The 19,694-nt window shown below is 38.2% G+C and overlaps 1 protein-coding gene across 4 annotated transcripts in view; it reads right to left on the reverse strand.

Moving 5' to 3' along the window:
• Window positions 1-19,694, reverse strand: part of KIFAP3 (kinesin associated protein 3) — a 67,165-nt gene that overhangs the window by 21,202 nt on the left and 26,269 nt on the right. For 3 of the 4 annotated variants that reach the window (XM_026084770.1, XM_026084771.1, XM_026084773.1), the window contains 7 exons: window positions 18,300-18,408; window positions 16,811-16,923; window positions 15,650-15,815; window positions 15,351-15,476; window positions 14,857-14,955; window positions 13,237-13,322; window positions 4,260-4,449 (listed from right to left, as the gene is read on the reverse strand). In XM_026084770.1, coding sequence (XP_025940555.1) covers window positions 4,260-4,449; window positions 13,237-13,322; window positions 14,857-14,955; window positions 15,351-15,476; window positions 15,650-15,815; window positions 16,811-16,923; window positions 18,300-18,408 — 889 coding nt within the window. Of the gene's footprint in view, window positions 1-3,543; window positions 3,617-4,259; window positions 4,450-13,236; window positions 13,323-14,856; window positions 14,956-15,350; window positions 15,477-15,649; window positions 15,816-16,810; window positions 16,924-18,299; window positions 18,409-19,694 lie in introns of all 4 variants that reach the window. The other variant, XM_026084772.1, reaches the window with a different exon arrangement.

Raw genomic sequence — 19,694 nt, forward strand, 5'->3', positions numbered from 1 at the left:
CCTCCTCCCATGAGATCCTTATGCACATAGATAAAGTCCCCCCTGAGCTTCCTCTTCTCCAGGTGAAACAGTCCCAGCTCTCTCAACCTCTCCTCATATGAGAGATGCTCCAGTCCCTTAATCATTTTTGTGGTCCTTTGCTGGACTTGCTCCAGTAAATCCATGTCTTGTACTGGGGAGCCCAGAACTGGACCCAGTACTCCAGATGTGGCCTCACCAGCGCTGAGCAGAGGGGAAGGATCACATCCCTCGACCTGCTGGCAAAGCTCTTCCTAATGCAGCCCAGGATACTGCTGGCCTCCTTTTCTGCAAGGGCACGCTGCTGGCTCATGGTCAGCCTGTTGTGGTCCGCAAGAACCTCCAGGTTCTTTTCTACAAAGCTGCTCTCCAGCCAGTCAGCCCCCAGCCTGTACCAGTGTATGCGGTTATTACTCTTACGCTTACAGGTGTAGGACTCTGCACTTCCCTTTACTGATCTTCATGAGCTTTCTCTCTGCAAAGGGGGCCTTTGTTTATGATGTGCTCACAAGAACACAGATTGCAATTTTCCGATTCTTTTTTTATATAAAAATACCAGCAATATGAAGACGCAAACATTTGTAAAGCCAGCAGTATTCCTTAAAGACTTCACAGCTCCCGTTTGCTTTATAAGGAAGAGTAGGAAATCAGGGGCTAACATTTTCCCTCAGTTACTTCAGTGTAAATCCAGAGTGTCTTTGAAGTCAAGTCAGTGAAGTGACCCTAGCTGAATGAGAACCCAGCTTAAGTCTTCCCTGTTCTCATTCCCAAAACACATTTCTTGTTAATATTAAGGGCACAGTTCCTACCTGGTAATTAGTATTAGGCTATAATTAGATAAAATGAGCTATTTCATGAAAACAGACCCTACTTCAGTTTGTCTCCATTACTGTATGAAAATGAACCCAGACTTGCCATGCAGAAAGCACCCTAATAAAAAAATAAAATAAATAAAATAAAATAGCAGAAACAGATACATGCTGACTGATACTTTAATAGTTTAATGGAGGATAGAGAAAGATTCCTAATGACTAGGAAGTAACAAATGCCATTCCACTTTAAAGAAAAAGAGATAAGATCCAGGGAATCACAGGCCACTTAGCTTAACCTCTGTGGTTTCAAAACTACTAAAACTGCCTGTGCAGGAAGCAGTGGAAAGTTACTTACAGACACAGGGGCTTAAAGATGACGAGTCAGGCATTCAAGCAAATCTCCCTGTGCTTTATGAATTTACCTGATGCTTTTTGAAGATAATACAGTGACAAATGATAAAAGGAATAGAATTGACACATCTAGATTTCTAACAGACATTTGATGAGGTGCTACAGAGATTCATTTAGAAGATAATACCTCATGGGAAAGTGACTGAACATAATGCAACAGATTGTAAATGAAAAATGCTAGCCATGATCAGACTACATTTTAGCAGTATAAGATAGCTGTACATGGCTATATTCTAATTGTATACACGTGTATACAGTATGTGAAAGAGCAACACTTTATGAGCAAGTATTCTGGCACAATCTATATTATTGTCTTTCAGCAAGTTCAGATAGACACAAGTGCTATGCGTTATCATACGGATGTAAAATAACCAAAGAGCGAGGAGGAGAGCTGAAGTGGCTATTATTAACACTTGTGCCACGTTTTCCTATTTATTCACCTATCCTGTATTTTACACAAAAAAAGAAATGAGGTGGAACATTAGCATTTCTATACCTGTGGTATTTCAGATTGAAAATTATAAAATTAAGTATCAATGTATTTTAAACAGTTAGATTTGCCTAGAATTTATTTGAAAGCAGAGACACTTAAAAATATCATCTTAATATCTTTCTATTAATAAAGAAAGCATTACATTTTAACTGTGAGGCTAGAGTTACGGCTATTTAAAGTGTCTTCAATCAAGAGTGCTAACATTCAAACCATAACACTCAAGAGTTATGGCTCACATGAATTTATAGGAAACTGAAAGCACATGGATAACATCAGCTGCATATAATATGATTACAGTTAAAGGACATCTGTTGTTATGTACATTTCAACATAAATTAGGGTTATGTATTTTCAGAGCAAAGGAGACATTGAACTCATGAAGGTAACTTCAGAGATTCTACCAAGTTTTTGATGTAGGTTTAAATTATATTGCAAGAGAGATGTTGGTATATCAGGGCAATAGGAACTACTCTGGTCATCAGTGAACTCTGGAAGTGTTACGGCTGAGAGGAGATTTGTACTGTGCATCAGCTATCAGTGCAGGTCATCTGTAAAATTATCACACTGAAATACAAACATTTAATTTCTGACTGGACAAAGTTTTGCATTTTTGGTATTTTTGACTAAGCCATGCTCTGTGTTTCAGAAATTCAAATGCCTGCTCCAGTTGGTACACTAACCCATAGTCTTTTCAAAGAAATATCCTGCCCCCTCTGGCTACATTTTGAAAGTATGAATCTAGCAGAGTTCAGCAGCACACCATTACTGGCACTTGCCAAAATGAACCTGAAAAGTGAATCTGTATTTTGAATATAATCACTTACTCTTATACCTCCAAAAACAAAAGCACTTTTCAAACATCTGCAGAACATATCACTGGATTTCTGCCTCTCCTTCCCTGGTCAAATATCAATTCCAACACAAAAATCTTTGTTCAAATAACATTAAGCCTGTAACATAAATGATTAAAAGCCAGGAAACTCAATGTTACTGGTGACACTCCCTCTCTAGCTCACACTACTGGGAAAAGAAACGGCCCAGTGAAATAAGCAAGGGTTTATTATTAAGACCTGGAAAGTGGAGACTACAGCAGGCAATGCTTTCATGTCTTTAACTGAGGAAGTCCAAAAGAGACTTGATATAATAAGAGACCCTGGTACTGAACTATACTTGGCTCCCACTACTAACCTTGTAGGTCTAGTAGAGTAAGATAAAGCTGGAGGATTCAAAAGGGAAAAATCTACCACTAAGAAGGCGTGTTGGTACGGATGACATAAATAACTAAGTACATGAATAAGAATCCTTAAGCTCTGATATACTTTGAGAATAATTTTAGAAATGCTACTGAGAGCTTGCACATTTATCTTCTCATAGCAACTACGGATAAAGTTTATCTGTTTCAGTGGTTTTGTTTTGCTTATTACTATTTCTGCAAATTCATCCAGAGTCAGTTTTGTGACTCACACTTCATAGCGAAGGACTGGACACTTATATGGAAAATAAAAGAAACGGACTCAAAATCAGCTATTAAAAAAAAAAAAAAAGTATGTGCACACAGTCCTCCAGTTTGGAAAGGATATAAAACCGCAAGTCGGGGAGTGCAAGCCAACACCTAGTTATTAAAGGTTATGCAGACATTTATCCAGTGGGCAAATTATTTCATGACTGTCTCCTGCAGGTTTTTTCTTGAACTTTCCTCCGAAACAGCTGGCAAGAACAACCACTGGAGAGAGGATTCTAGACTAGATATATCACTGTCTAAATTCAGTATGACAATTTTTATTTTCTTAGTAACTATAAAATCTTTACCAAATGATTGAGAGAGCAGATTCCACTTGAGGTCCTCCAGAAGCTCAACTGTGCAGAACTGTGTCACTATGAGCTATCAATAGGAGTAAGAAAAAATGACCACGAGAAACATCTTTTTCCTTTAGAAAATACATTAGGGTTAAATCTCAAATAAGAACATGACTCCTTTTAATAATCATGACTGCAAAATTATAAACACAGATTAACAAAAAGTCACAGAATTATTCCGTCTGCTAAGGAAGGCACAAGTTTTACAGGGATCTTCCAAGGGCTTGCATCACCCTCTGCTATAAAAATTCCATTACTGGACCAACACATAAGGCAGAACAGAATTCAGCATCAAATCCCATAGCTGTACTGCTCTGTGAAGTTAACAGCGATGAGAAAAGGTCTGTGTTTGCCAAGCAAACAAGCTACGGACATAAGAGGTAGATGTGGGCCAGCTTTATTCAGTTTGGTAATCATGCTCAGTTAGCTCTCTGAGGTAGATCTACTCACATTTCTAGAGACCTGTGATACTTCATAAGGTTATGGATATATTGTACTCAATCCTTCATTAACATCCTAACAATGACAATCTCCCACTGGCACAGAAGGGCAACTGTCCTGCTAGTTTGAGTCAGCAGGTTGTTTCAATGTCCACAGATCAAGTTCTGGTTCCAAATACAAGCAGAGGTAGCAATCCCAGTCCCAAACACTAACATACGCTGCCTTACCTGAATTATAGTAAAGGTCAGGTCTTTCCAGAATATCCCCTTCATGGATGTAGGGCTCAATACGATCATCCCCATACAGATACTGCTCACTGTCATCCATCTGCCGACTCTCCACCATCTCCAGCCACTGAGAGTTGTGCCATCGAAATTTCTCGCTCTGGATTTTTTTAGCCCATTCCTCATCATATTCCTGTTAAAAATCGCCACACAAGATTTTAGGACCAGGTATAGACAAAACTGTTTAGTTTCAAATGATAAATGCCAAAGAAATTTAATGCCAGTGAAAGATGCATATTTCAGGGCTCAATGACTTAAATCCTCTATTCAGTCTGCAGACCGCTTCGAGCAAAAAAAGCAATTGTTTTGAAATGCTAGGCATTATTCTGTTTTTTTTTTTTATACATGCACCAGCAGTACAACCTTTTCCTCATGGTTTGTAACTCAACACCATTGAGAAAAACCTCCTGCTTTGTGTGAGGCAGTTCCATTATCACGGTCTTCTCATTTGCCTTATTGAGAAGAGCCAATTACTGCCAATTTTCAGGGGGATCTCAGTGATTAAATATGAACACTGACCAAATACCCTGAATGTCCTCATTAGAATAAATTTCGCTAGAACAACTAGTTAGCAGAAAACATAACAAAAAAGCTTTTGATAAAATCAGCTTTTTTTTTTTTTTTCTTCATAAACTCCAGAAAGACAGGATTTCATTTGCAACTTCTTGTCAAATTTTGTAATAGCTTTCTAAGTTTAATACTGAATTCCCAGAAAAATGGCACACAACATTCATAATAAAAGGGATAGGGAAATCCAAGAGACAAGCCTAAAATCTGAGAGGAACTTCTCCAGAATGCTGAAGGAAACAGGAGATAGGTTCAGGCCGCTATAGAAACAAACAGCAGACATGAAATTTCAGTCTGGATTACAGCCTGATTGCACTATAAAGAAAGTGACACAGCCCATGGTCACTGCAACGAGCTGTTTAAAAGAGCCTTCTAAACAGACCTTACCTGTTTGCATCTCTCTCTATGATTCAAACAGATTTTATGGGCTATTGAATATCCACAGGTCTGTGGTCACTGATAATACTCAGTTTCTCAATGCTACCAGAAAGATAGGGCACAGCTAACACATGAACATATAAAAATTGCAGATGTTATCAATTTGGGCAGATTCACAAGTAATGCACAGTGGTTGGTACTTCTTTAATCAAAGGACTGTTATCAAGAATTTTTCTTGGAGATCTAGCTGGAGCACTTTAAGGTTTTTAAGGTTTTAAAAATCTGTTTTATTTTGACCTGAAAGGGATGAAAAGCATTCACACAATCAGTGACAATGTCTTGGCTGCAGAAGTGGTAATTTCTTAAACTGCTCCAGCTAGACGTGCAAAAGCAGATCTGTCTATAACCTGAGGTCAAAAAATAGCAGTGAAGACAGAATAACTTGGCTTAGTAGCTCAAGTTAAACTTCTAAAACCTCTGTGGACTGAACATGAGCTTTTAAACTGACCTAATACTCAAATTGCCTTGTCTTCACTGCCATTAACCTGACATAGGTAACACTCCCTCCACCCTGTGCCTTTTCCGTTCTCCTGACTGGCTGATAACACAAAAAACAGCTGGCTCAGTCCTTCTGGCAGAGGGTTCTCTGACATTGCTAATCAGTCTATCCTGAGCCCCCAAGATTTCATGGGGAATCATGTTGCATTCATCACGCAACCACAAAGCCATTATTCTATAGCAGCAGATTTTTAAACTTTGTTTTACTTGGAGGAATCGCAAGTTTGTTTCTCTTGGCTTAAAGCAGAATGTAAACTCCCTTTTTGATGGGACATCCATGAAAGCACCTGCAGATCTGGGGCTCTAATCCTGTCTATGCCATCATTTTGTATTTCTTACATTTCATTCTTAGATTTTGAATTTCTTACATTTCACCTCTCGTCTGCATTAATTACTAGACTCCTTTAATTCCCAGACCTCTCTAATTCCCCTCTGTATCATCTTGGCACAGAAGTAGCCCTGTTCAAACCCTGGTCTCTCACATAACTTCCATACGCAGTGCAAATATCACTGCAGAATCTACAGACATTCCCAGTCCCTAGTGGCTTCAACCAAAACTCCAATTCCTTGCAGCCACATAGTAACGCAGTGTCCTTAGGGGAAAAAACACCTCATACTCTTTCTGCTTCTTGATCTTTTCCCCACTTCCACTCTTGATTAAAAGGAAAGACTAGAAATAGCAATGCAAAACAAAAATTTCCCTGGAAAAGGCAAGCTCATCACTGAGATTCAATAAATGACACACAAAAAATGAAAGGGCACGACTTTCAATGATGACTTCTGACCAGCATCTTGGAAATGTCTCCTTTGCTGTGTCTGCCAGAGCTAAGCTGTGCACTATCTATTATATCAACCCTCAGCAGCTGTGAATTACTTTCAAGCCTTAGAGAAATACCTTGCAACTGCCAGAGATCATCCTGCAGTCCTAAGAAAATTATTTCCAGAAATCATGATTGCAAAAAAAGGGGGGGACAACCCAAATTTAACAAACAGCAAATTAAAATAATCCCTGGGGAAGCTGAATTGCTTTTACATTACCTTGCTTGCTTTAAAAAGCCAGAAAAGCCAGTGGTTAAATTCCTAATTCACATTTAGCAATGCACACTACAGACAAACTTCCCAAAGTTGCGACCTTAAATGAATCTCACTTGCACAACACTGCTGTTCCATTCCATATCGCTATCTGAACAGGCTGAACATCTGTCACAAATAATCATGAACTTACCGTATCCTTTTGAAAATTAGTTAAAATTCCTCAGATCCTGACTGTTCTTTTCTTTATACAATGGCAACAGGGCAGAATATTCCTATGTATTCTACATTTCCCATCTTGCATATAAGCCTCCAAACTTCCAGGTATTTTACTGCAATCATCCCTCTAATCTTTGAAAAACAAGATCAGCAATTTATTGGCAAGTCACTGGCTATGAGATTGAACATTTTTCATATTACTTAAAATTCATTATCCATTCAAGCAGTTTGAGTATTTTGTTAAGTTTTTAATAGACATTTCATTGTGAATGAGCAACAGGAACAAAGAAATGAGCATACCAGAATCAGACCAATGATCAGTTTTGTCAAGAGTTTCATTTTTGGCATCAATCCTAAGGAGGATTTGCAATAATCTAGAATGATTTATATAACCTCAACACCAAGAAGCTCATCTAGGTAGTGCCTGACCAAGACTACGTCTGTAGATTTTCCACAGAAACGCGCAGAAACACCGCTGGGTAAAAGATTAATGAAATAACAGCAGAAGGAAAGAAAAGCTGTAAACGCAGGACTAAAGTCAAATGGCACAAAGAAACCAAATTAAAGCAAGCTAGGGTAAAACAATTCCCTAAAAGACACTAAGTCTTCCATCGATTTTGTTTTGAGCTATTAAAAGACTTTTTTTTTTTTTTTTAAACACATGAAGGCATGTCTTCTTTGCTAAGGAATTCCTGCAAAACTGAAATCAGAAAACTGTTGAGATGATAGAGATAAAAGTAGCTTTGTCCCCTCCAGTTCTTCTAAATGTTAGGCCACTAGAGAAATTGGGAGGGAGGTGAGAAGAAGGTGGATGGAACATGCTTGTACTCCAGCACCACTAACACTGTGAGCTCAGTAACATAAAAGGAGGAATTCTGATGGTTGATTTTATTCTCTTTGGAGCTCCCTGACATCACCATTTTTAACATTCGGTTCCCATAAATCCAGGAGTGTCATAGAAGATGCATGGCTTGACTCTGCATGGAATGTGCCATCCTTTTTGAAGTTCTACTTCCAACTTTGTTTACTACTGAACCACTGAAATATTATGAAGCGTTAACTGGCCTATTATCAGAGCATGTCTGTTCCCTATCAGAGGTCCCCTTTGTCACTGGCTTCCGTCACACCTTGTATCTGATTAACACACTATAGGATAACATAGAGCTACACAGATCTGCTTTGTGTTTTCTCACAGCTGATGAAAAACAGATTTTCCTTTTCACTTTAATGTGGTTGCCCTTTAATTGGGTCTGTAATAAGGTTCATTTGATGCAATTCCTCATACTAAACTAAAACTGCTATACAGTAAGTTGAATGCTCATTATGTTTAAGGATGTAGCTGGTAAAGTGATATGTTATATTCTTCATTACTTAACCATCCCTAAAACATACACTTTACATGAAAGGTTAAATTAACTGTTTATTAGTTAGGGAAAGATTTATCCTGTCTAACTTTAGCTATCCAAAAGTTAGGCATGTAATTTAAGCTATGTGCTTCTGTTAACCAAGGAGAGAAACAGATGGTATGGATCACCTTCTGCAGGTGTCTATGACACCTACCTTAGGATAAGTACCACCAGAGGGCAATTCCTTCACAGGCCAAAAGATCCTGCCACCATTTACACCTGTGCAATCCACAGTGACTTCTTTGCAGTCAAGCTCTTCACTAAACATATTTTAAGAGGAAATGAATAGAAGCCCATGCTATGAAATTAATGGCAAGTCAGAGAAAGAAGAAAACGTTCATGCCTCCTAAATTTACATGCTACATAAAACGCACATCTTCCATAGGGTCCCTATACTGTCAACGGCTGAAGAGAGGAAGTTATTTTTAGTCTGGAAAAATTTAATGCAACCCCTTGGCCAGCTGTTATGAAAGTGACAGAGATCAGTGGTTGGGAGAGGTGGTTTGGCTCATCTTCCTAGTCTTAAAACTCAAAGCGCAAGCACTAATACCAGTAGAAAAATCTTACAAAAACAGGTGTATGTGAAGACAAAAAGAATTAGGACACACCTGCCCTTTCTAATGCTCCCTCTAGTGTGGTTACTGTTCTTTTAGTCCAGGTAGAGCCTTTCCTGCTGGGTGCGTGCTCTGCCACACACAGCCACCAGCACCAAAGTGGACTGATTTCAAATTTAACAATGCAGAAGCTGATCACTGAAAACAGGCGTCAGCAGTACAGCCTGCAGTCCTAGCTACTCTTCTCCCCACCTCTCTCTATTCAGAATTGTTAGAGGATGACAGAGACACCACAGAAGTGGAGAGTCTTGACAAGTGAAGGTTGAACCTCTTCTCCTGGAGGCAGTACAGCACTTTTCATGAAATGAGGACACCAAGATGGAGTCAAAGGTTATCTATTTTCATAGTACAGTGCCTATCCAAATAAAGTCCACACCAAATCCCTGCGGTCTGCTCTTCCTTGATTCTGAGAGAGCTGGCCAACATCTTGCACAGCTGACCCCAAATCCCAAAGCACTGAGAGTTCACAGCACATTCCTGCTTCTTATGTGAAATTCCAGCATTCACAACATGGAGGATCTGTGCCAGGGCACTTGGCTAGCAGAGAAAGATGCAAGCCATTCATTAACACATAGCTTTCCATATGAGGCAAATTTTATTTGCTTTTCGTTACAACTAGTTGGGGCAAAGAATGAGAGCTGGAATAACGCCTTCAGCACAAGGCCCTTCCTGGAGCAATGGACATACGGACAACGCTGTAGCTATCTAGAAAACATTTTGCTTTGCAGAAAGCATAATGATCCACTCCAGACCACAGTAGAACCAAGATGGTACAGTAATCCTGGACTCAAAGCTGCTCAAGACACCGAACAGGAAAAATGGGGGGGAAGGCTCATTAGACTACACAGTCTAAAGGTCTGGTTATGGTTAAATATCCTTTGAATAAACAAGAAAAAAAAAAGGCAGTAAGGGAGAGCTAGGAAAGAGTACCAAAAACCTGAGAGCTTAATGACCACCTCAGCTCTTGATAATACCATCTGAGGTGAACAGAATAAAACCATCTAAAGTCAGCTGACATTTCTTTCCACAAGCTTACAGTGCAGGTGTCCAGGCTTCTGATTCAGTGGAAAAGGGAACTCATTTCCTTGAGAATCCTGTAGAATGCCCTAAACTAGCTATTGATTTCAGGCTTTTAACTGAGTCATCCAACCTGTCCAGGTTAGGTGTAAAGTTCACTAAACTCCCTGCTTGATGTCAAGACTCAGCACACAGCACAAAACCGAACCATTCCTAACTTATCAACACAGATTTTTTCTGTTGACAAAATGGATATCTCACATCTACCAGTGCAAACCCTAGACTTCCCTGTACATACCACGCTAAAGCAACACATCTGTTTCAGTTCATCAGTGGTAGAGTCCAGCCAAGCTATATTAAACAATCATCACTAGTGTAACATTTCCATAATTTCTGTGACAATTACTTTACTACAGAAAGCATATCTCCCCTAAGGCTTATATGGCATCTGATTTTCTTCAGTGTTATTTGAATCACACTATATAGAGCTTATTGACGAGTGAAAGAAGCATTTGTCTGCCTGAGAAAAAAATTATTTTCAAGTGTCAAATCTATCTTCTCCAACATTTAATTTCTGATTTCCATCATCAGAGGAACTAATCGTGTCAGCATGTATGGAACAACAAGATTGCAAACTTAATTTTTTTCTTGCTGTGGATTTAGCACTGAGGAGAAGTTCCACCAGTCCTAGAGACTGAGATCTATGTCTATTCAGACACCTCAGAAGGTACTAGTAGTGTAAAATTTCCACAGAGCCAAACACCTCAGTGTTTATACGCTGCTTTACCATATCCTCTGAACTGAATGGCAAAACACCTATCAAGATCTGAGGGTCTGATAACTTAAAGGTTTGATATTTTCTCCCATGACCCTCCACGATGTGTTATCATCTGCCTTGATTGCTGGTATTAGGAGATGATGTGCAACCAGCTTATTATATAGCCAAGAAAGCAATGGAATAGTGGCTTCCTCTGTGTCCCAGAGAAGTGGGCCTATTGGGCTTGCTCTCCCCAGGCAGGCACAGTGATGGTTATGGTTTATGCAACTTATAAACCAACACCTACGTAGCAGAAAGCAGAAAAGACCTCCTGAGAAAGCATACCAATGAAAACTATTCTGCTCAAGTGTGGCATTATCCCAGCACTAAAGAAAGAAATCATTTACTACTATACAAAATACTCCTAGTATATGCTAAGGTTTCTTCTCCCACACCCCCAATATCAGCAGTATCAGCTCATTTCTTCCCCTTATTCTTTCTCAAGACCCCAAAAGTCCTGTTCAGTGCTTTATGCAAGTTAAAAGTCCTTCCCATCCAATATCACACCACTCTGTTTATTCATGCCCACCATAAAGATTACCTCTTAAAAAAAAAAAAGTTTATTAAGAGGCTAATGTTGAATGTGAAGCCGTCTCAATGTACTTATTATTCTAGATCCCACCAAATAAACATTGCTGAATACTACTCTTAACACAAAAAGGATGTCTCAGAATTGGAATTGGAGGATCATGGATCTGCTGATTTGATGCTATTAATAAAGTAATTCAGTTACTAAAATGCAAGTACCATATTGTGAGGCTTCCCCATATGAACAAATCAACTGCTAAGACACCTAGAAACTGCACTGACCAAGGAAAGACAAGTTTTGAGTGTACTCTTCAGCATAGTGTCCAGCATCACCTAGTAGATAAAAGTCTTTCTACTGTTTTAAACAGAGCTGTCGCTGGAAATGACTGATCTTGGCAAGATGAACATAATGCCCACCAGAAATAAGTATTAAGTGCTAATTCATCTTGGTTAAAAACCTTGCCCTTAGTGAATGCCATAGCAGCTCTGCCACTGATTAGTGGAGCAAGATTTTCCTTCCATATCTCCATGAAGCAAAAAGCAGAGCCAGATTAAAAAAAAAAAATCCAACACAAAAAATGTTATGTAATTTTATTTGTTACTTTAGACAAAGGAGGCATTACTCTGGAGTATAAAAGAAAAGGACAGGAGACTATAGTACTGTGCAGAGTAGAATTTAGGTCTTACTCTATATGAAACCTCCCTGAGAGCAAGCTGCAATATTCATAATTCAACTGAAGATGACAGTGTGAGTAGATGGTAGGAAAAGCATTTAAGCAGTCAAAGTTTTTAATAATACCCTCAACTCATAACTAAGTTCTCTTTGGATATAGGACTTTCATGATAGGTACTGCAGATCCAAAAGACTTGGACATCTAGTTAATGCTAAAACACTACTACATAGTGAAATTCCTTTTTGTCAACAGTCCATCCAATTAAACAGTCCAAGAAGGATTTTAACAATGAAATGCAACTTCTAAATGGAATCAATATCAGATTGTTTTTGCTTTAATGAAGAGCACCTTGGCCTCTGGAGTCAAGGACTTACACTGTACTGTAAAAACAGGATTCTCAGAAGCAAGTTACACATGCTATATGTGTTATAAGAGCTGATAAGGCAATAGGGATTCACAATATAGTAGTATTTCTTTTTTCCAAGTTTCATACAAAACAACTGTCCCCAGAAGTTTATTCTGATCAATGAGTGGTTGGTCAAACTAAGCTGTGTAGCTAAAGGAAACCTATCCACGAGTTGAGGACAACATTATAAACTTCAAGATTATACTAACTGCTTTAATAACCTTCTCCAGCGCAAAAAAAAAAAAAAAAAAGTCAGCTCCAGGATTGCCTCCCACATTTTTTTCCCTCCAAACAAACACTGGCATCAGGCATTAAAGAAAAGTTGAATAAAAGCTGCTGGGTAACAAGAGCCATTTGTTTGGAGAACTAGGAAATAATGAAAGCTTGACATATTTATGCAATGTTATTAATAGTTCTTTTTCCCAGTAAAAAAGCATTCTTTAAAAAAATGTTTGCAGTATGTCGTTAACTGGTATGGATTTTCAAAGTATATATGCACTTTCTGGAAAGAAACTTGGTACACAGCCCAGAATAATGACTGTCATTGTCTCATGAAAATTCATCTTTCACTTATGTGATTAAGAAGTTGCTCATGAAAAAATATTTTCAGTCTGCAAGTGCAAATTATTCCTATCCAGTGACTATTTCCAAATTATGTCATGCAAAGAGGTTCTTGAATGACACGTGAGAAAAGTCAGACCTACCGCTATAATATCCAGAGTGTTGTCACAAACTTTGCGGATCTCAGCATTTTTATCATGCATCAGGTCTATAAGATATGCTGGAGCCTCTGGGAAGAAACAGTTAAGGATATAAATGCTAGTTTTATCACAGTCCTGGGCTCCTCCAACTGCAAATTTCATCAAGAACTCCAGTGTGAAGTTTTCCATAATATGTCAAGTTCAGCAGCCTTCCCCCTAGCCCCTCCCTGTGAATTAAAGTAATTCACATTTTAAGACACCTGACTATTTTTCAAATTTCTGAAGAAAACTTATGTGCCATTTACAAAGAATGCATGCTCCAATTTGTCACCAGAAATCCATGCATTATATGCCTTTTGGACTAACATGTTTTCTAAAAATTTGTGTGGCATTGTTTCATCTGCTGAGAAAGTTTCCTTTGTAATTTTTGGGGAGCATTTTATGTTAAAAAAACATTTTCAATTTATTTCAAAAATATTGAGAATAGGTCTATTGTGCAAACTATAGCATTACTACTAGTCTTGTTAATTTGAAAGAGAAAAGTGTTATTTGAATGTAGAGGCTTTTTATCATTACAGATAAATACAAATAGATGGGTTGTTTTTGTTGTTTTTTTTTTTTTTGGGGGGGGGGGGGGCGCTATAAAAACTAGCCATCCCGGAGTCCAAACAGGAGACAAAGAACAACCTCCCAAACAGCTTCTCAGATATGCATCAGAGCTCAAAGGATGAAAAGACATTAACAGCTAGTTATTATGTTGTTAGCAAAGTACATCACTAATCAGTTATCTTTGCAAGGGTTCTATTAAATCTGTTCTTTATGTTTCAGTAAAAGTTAATACTCATTTAAGGTCCACAAAGACAGCTAGTATCTCTTTCCAAAATTTCTGGATCATCTGAATAAGCTCAACATCAGAAGTGACTGAAAGAATGAGAAGAAATGATTGAAGAGGATGAGTTACAAGTATCTTATCAAAAATTTACCAGATCTGTTACATGCAGGAACTGGAAACATGAAGAACATTCAGTCACCAAAAGTCAGGTAAAAAAGGAGAAAAAGAGGAAAGCCAGGAACATAAATCCAAGTTTTGATGGTATGGAGAAGCTGGGAGACTTATGCCAAACAAAATGCAAAGAATAATTAGGTGGACACAAAATACAGAAGTGGATTGTGTTTATGGTGTCTTAGAGTATTTAAAGTATCTTAAAAGTATTTTAATGCACTTGTTAACTTCAGACTACGCAACATATACATGTAATGCTGCAATGCAACAAGATGTTTGCCAATGCTCTGTATAATTTTTCTACAGACTATGACTTTTGACTATGATTTGCAAAACAAATAATAGAATAATTTGTATTGGAAAGGAACTAATGGGTCATCTGGTCCAATGCCCCCCCATTTCAAATCAAATTAACTTTTCCTCTTTAGTATTCATCTTGCAGTTCCTCTATGTACCTAAGCTGCTTGGCTTTCCTCCACACCCCCCCCCCCCTTCAGCTGAAATAAACCATTTACAAAGAGACCTCTGAGACCAAGAGGTTTATGCAACAGAAACATGGGCCAAGTATCAATGATGGCAAATGAACTGAAGTTCTAAACGTTTGCTCTTTAAAAAGATACGAGTCTCCTTAATAATGACATCTCTGGTGGCTTGGTGGAAGACCATCTGATAAAAGACATAGATGATCTGGCAGACAAACTCATCATCTTCCTGTTGAGCTGCAAAGGCAAAACACAGTTTCAGTTTTCAGGTCTCACAAACAGAACCCCTTGGTGTTTAGAGAAACATCTAGCTCTTACATGTCAATTAGACACTTCAATGGTATGCATGTGAGGTTCATCTCCTGACAACACAAACTCTTTTCTTCCCCACTCCAATCAAATAGAAATACACATACTGCAGCCAGAACTGTACACGTGCAGTTATACCAAACCAACTAGACCATTAGTCAGCATCTCTTTATCAGTAATGGAGTAATTGTTCCTCCTTTCATAAACAGAACACCTTCCCCTGTCTTGCAAGGGGAAAGGAATGGTGCATCTGGGTCAGCGGGCAGCTATAGCACCTAAACATCTCTGAAAAGCAAGGCCCAAAGTCAAAGTTCTCAATATACCGTTTAGAAGCTCGATGAGCGCAGGAATGATTCCAGATTTGGCTAACAGAGCAGCACAAGAGTCATCCATAGAAACTGTTCCAATCATTATCACCACTTCCAAAACGAGGTCATCTTCTGCAGAGCCTGGTAAGTCAGATGGCAGAAAGCACTGTCCCTTAGAAATTCTTAATCTGGTGGCAGTTATACTTTATTTGTACATACACTTCTGTTTTTCGATGTTATGTTTCCTAAAACAACCACAAATACCAGAGGGAAACAGACTCTACTTTGAAAGACTAACCAAACTTTGTACAGACCTGGCTTTAGTTTATCCTTGAGGTATGGAACCAGCGTATACTCTTTAAGCACAAGTTCCCAGTCAAGATCAGGTAAGGTCAAATTTGCAAGTGTTCCCAGGCATTCAATCACAAATTCCTCCTCTTCATCATTTGATATTTGAGCTGCTAAATCACCAACATAATCCTAAAGAAAAAACAGCAGCAGATAGATAGCAAATGTATTAGATATGGACAGCCTGGGGTTCTGAAGAACTCACAACTTAGTCAAATCAGAACTAGTTCTCAAAAGAACAAGGAGAGGCTAGTAAGGTAGTTTCACTATCAGTTGAAGAATGATTCAAGAAAACATTTGAGCATTCTTCCTCTCATTCCTTCCCTTTTTAAGAGATGTGGACCATTTCTTCAGACAAAAAGTATCTACTGTGCACACTAACAAAGTTTATGAAAGCTGCTAGAAAACAAAAGGAATGAAGACAGTGAGCATTATACTGCCTGAGTGACAGTAATGGTTTCCTCTTCTTAAAGATTTTGAGAAGTGACTACAAGGTTTCCAAACACAGGATAGCCATGAGTTTTACTTACTAATACTGTACTGTTTTAAGATGATTTGATATTCAATGCTCATTTTAATAGTACACTTAAAATTTCACAATTAGTATGCTTTTTTGTTTGTTTGTTTTTAAAGGGGGAGGGTTTACATAGCTAACTGAATATTCTGCATTCAATATTTACAGCAATTCTACTTAGGAATTTAGTTCTAATGACAGTGCTGGACAATGAGCCCTTGACAAGTAAGTCCCTTCAGAAGAAGGGAACTTCAAGTGTAAGCAGGTGTTATGAGACTTTTTAAAACAGATCTGAATATCCACTTATACAAACCACTTGGTACAGTCAAAACCCCTTTATTTTGCCCTGTCTCTATGAGGGTTTTTTTTTGGAACAGGGACTTATTGGATACAGCTGAAGACCTGTTTCCCTGTAGCAAGGGATCCAAAGCTTGACTTATCAACTGAAATAGCATTACAGAACAAAACATAAGTACTAATCAAACCACATGAGCCAAAGTGGGTACGGACCAAACAGGATACCCGTAACAGCAAAAGACAACAGATGTCTAAATCCAGAGTCTTTTCCAGTAGGAAAAGACAGAGATCACATTAGGGAATAGCTAGTACTTACAATAAACAAGTTTTTAGTTGGCCCATCATGTTGTGAAATATTCCTGATCATCTTCATTAACAATGGGTCCTTAAATTTCAGAGCCCGCTTCATTAACATTTTCAAACCATTTCCTGAAAAGAAACAACGACTTAGCAAATCCTCCAAATAAAAAGAAGGAAAGTACTGGCCTATCAAAAAGATACAGCAATAGCTTTATTTTTTAAAAAGTTTAAAAGGGAAAGGTAAAGAATCTAGACAGAAACTGTTTCTGCTTCCAGGTTTTACTTAGAAAGGAACAAACCTGTTCTATTCTATAATTTCTATAAAACAGCTACTATGCCCATATGTATTGGTGGGACACTTCGTGTTAGAAAGTCAGATAAATACCTAAACGCTTTAGATGTGCGTTACACCTCCAAAAGAAGCCTGGCACACTGTTCATTTCCATCACTAGAACAATTCTGCATATGTTCCCAGCATAAACTCTAAATATTTTGTAAGCTCACAAATTGTCCCTACCCACCTTCACTTTATGAAAGAATAGGTCAGGTTACTAGCACACTACAGTGAGTGGAGATGTTGGACCTCTGCACTTCACTCCATAGAATAAACACATCATTATGCTTTACAAGATTGTTTACCAGCCATGTAGAATATAATGGAATGCATTGTGTGGGAATATATGCATAAAAACCAGATACACAGATTCAAAGTATCTGACTGCACAGGACAAGTCCCACTTTTATGGTTCTAAATGATCACCTTGCCTTTTTAATAAGTGCTATTAGCTTGATTTTTTTTTCTTTTAAACCTTTAATGCAAAATTGGATATCCTTGTTTCCCTTTGTACATGGCTATAGACGGAAGTGTTAAGTGGAAGTGCTGGCCATAGAATTAATTGATTGTAATTGTCCCTTTTAGATTTAAATTCTAGTAATTTATTGTAGAGGTTAAGGGTGAAAATTTTGAGTACATGTGAAAATAAGAGCTACTGAATAATAATGTGCTGCTTCAAACTGTAACTATGAAAGTAATGAAACCTGAAGAGCAGTGTAGGGAGCTAAGGAGAGAGCAACTTTGAACTATTGAATGAAAAGCAGAGCCCATCTATACCACATAACAAATCACTAGAACCCAAAGGATGCTCGCTCTCTCTCTCTTTTTTTTGTTTTTAATGGAAAGATGTAATTAGAAGTCTTCATTGTACTACTAATTTGGTTTTGACAGGTGAAACGGATTAGCTAAAGAAAGATTTTAGGCATCAGGTAGAACAAAATCTTGATCTCTGTATATAACCATCATTTTCAGGTCACCAGTGCGTTTTACAGAACTGCTTGCACATACAAGAGATGTGGGCAAGCGTGGCCACTCAGCGTCACTTCTGTCACCAAGACCGATTTGGGAGGGACATGGTCATTTGCTTGCAATCATTACTCAAACTAGTGCATTTATATCTTAACAGAGTGTTGTCATCCCCAAGGAAACAGTGAAGTTTCAGGACATTTACCTTCACAGATAAGTTGCACATTTCTTTTGTTAGCAGCAAGGTTAATACAGAAGGAAATAAGCTCCAAGTCAACCCGCTCATCAGGACACTCAAAGAGCATCTTCATTAACTGCCAAGAAACACAAGCACACAGGTCACTCATCGATCTTTCCAAAGCATTAGAAGAGGAGCAATGCTATTATGTCAACTATAGTAAATTTTTTAATTATTATTTTTTAATATTCAGCATTTCTACAGACACAAGAAAACAACACAGGTCAAGGTCACAGGATGTATGATTCCACTATTTGGGGATAAAAATGCTTCTAAAATGCAAAAGGGGAGATATAGATATATATACACACACACACACACATATATATATATATATATACACACACACACATACACACACACATACACACACACATACACACACACAAACAAACAAGCTTCTGAGTGACTAAGTTTGTTTTGAAATATCAGGTAGGTTTAATACAGAAGAACTATTAGTTCACGGAAAGCCAGAGTAATACTTGGCTGTTTAATAAAATAATGACACTGTTTAAACAGATATTTAACTGCAGAATAATTGTACTACTATTATGCTTTGAGATTACTCTGTTGATAGGTAAATCTGCTTTGGTGTATCTGCAGCAGCGTGTTTTATTCTTGCAGCTCTCATTGCTAGAACTGAACACTGCTGTATACCAGCCAAAGACTTCCCAGTAGTACTTCTGTTCTTTTGGTAACAAAAGGGAACAACCTAGGTCAACATAAATAAATAGGCTGTTGCCTATAATCCTGTTCCACAGTTTAGTACRTGTCAGTGAATTCCTGGAAGATTCCACAGGCAAATAACCTTTAGATTGCCATCCTTTTATACACCTGGCTCCCCTATTATCCATTACAATACAGGCCATATATCTACTCTAGTTTTGTCCACTACAAACGCGACACTTTTTAAAACAGCATACTGAATACATGAACATGGCTCAAACACACCCCTTTCATTTTTTCCCAGTGCTACAGTAGACAAGCAGCACTACTTCCCCACTGAGGGGCTGTAGGATATCCCCCGTTTTGCTCCTAAAGCCTGCTCAGTTCATAAGGCATGTCAAAATTATAATGCACAGCAGTGTGATGACAAGACGGAGATTACTGGCAGTAGAAACAACTGAACTGAAAGATAAGACAGGACATAAAATACAATACACATAGCTCAGCTGTGTCAGAAACCGGGCAGGGGGGAAGAAAGCAGCTCCTCTAATCATTAAATATTTGTATGCTTGCCCCCTGGTGGCAAGAGAGTTCGTAATGCATTAAACATGAGAGAAATAGGGTAAGCAATCCATGGAGAGAAAGAAAAATCGGGAACAATAGGATTGTAGGAATGTCACTCCACAACAGTTTACT

Source organism: Apteryx rowi, unplaced genomic scaffold, assembly GCF_003343035.1.
Source record: "Apteryx rowi isolate R43461 unplaced genomic scaffold, aptRow1 scaffold_65, whole genome shotgun sequence".
Lineage (NCBI taxonomy): Eukaryota > Metazoa > Chordata > Aves > Apterygiformes > Apterygidae > Apteryx > Apteryx rowi.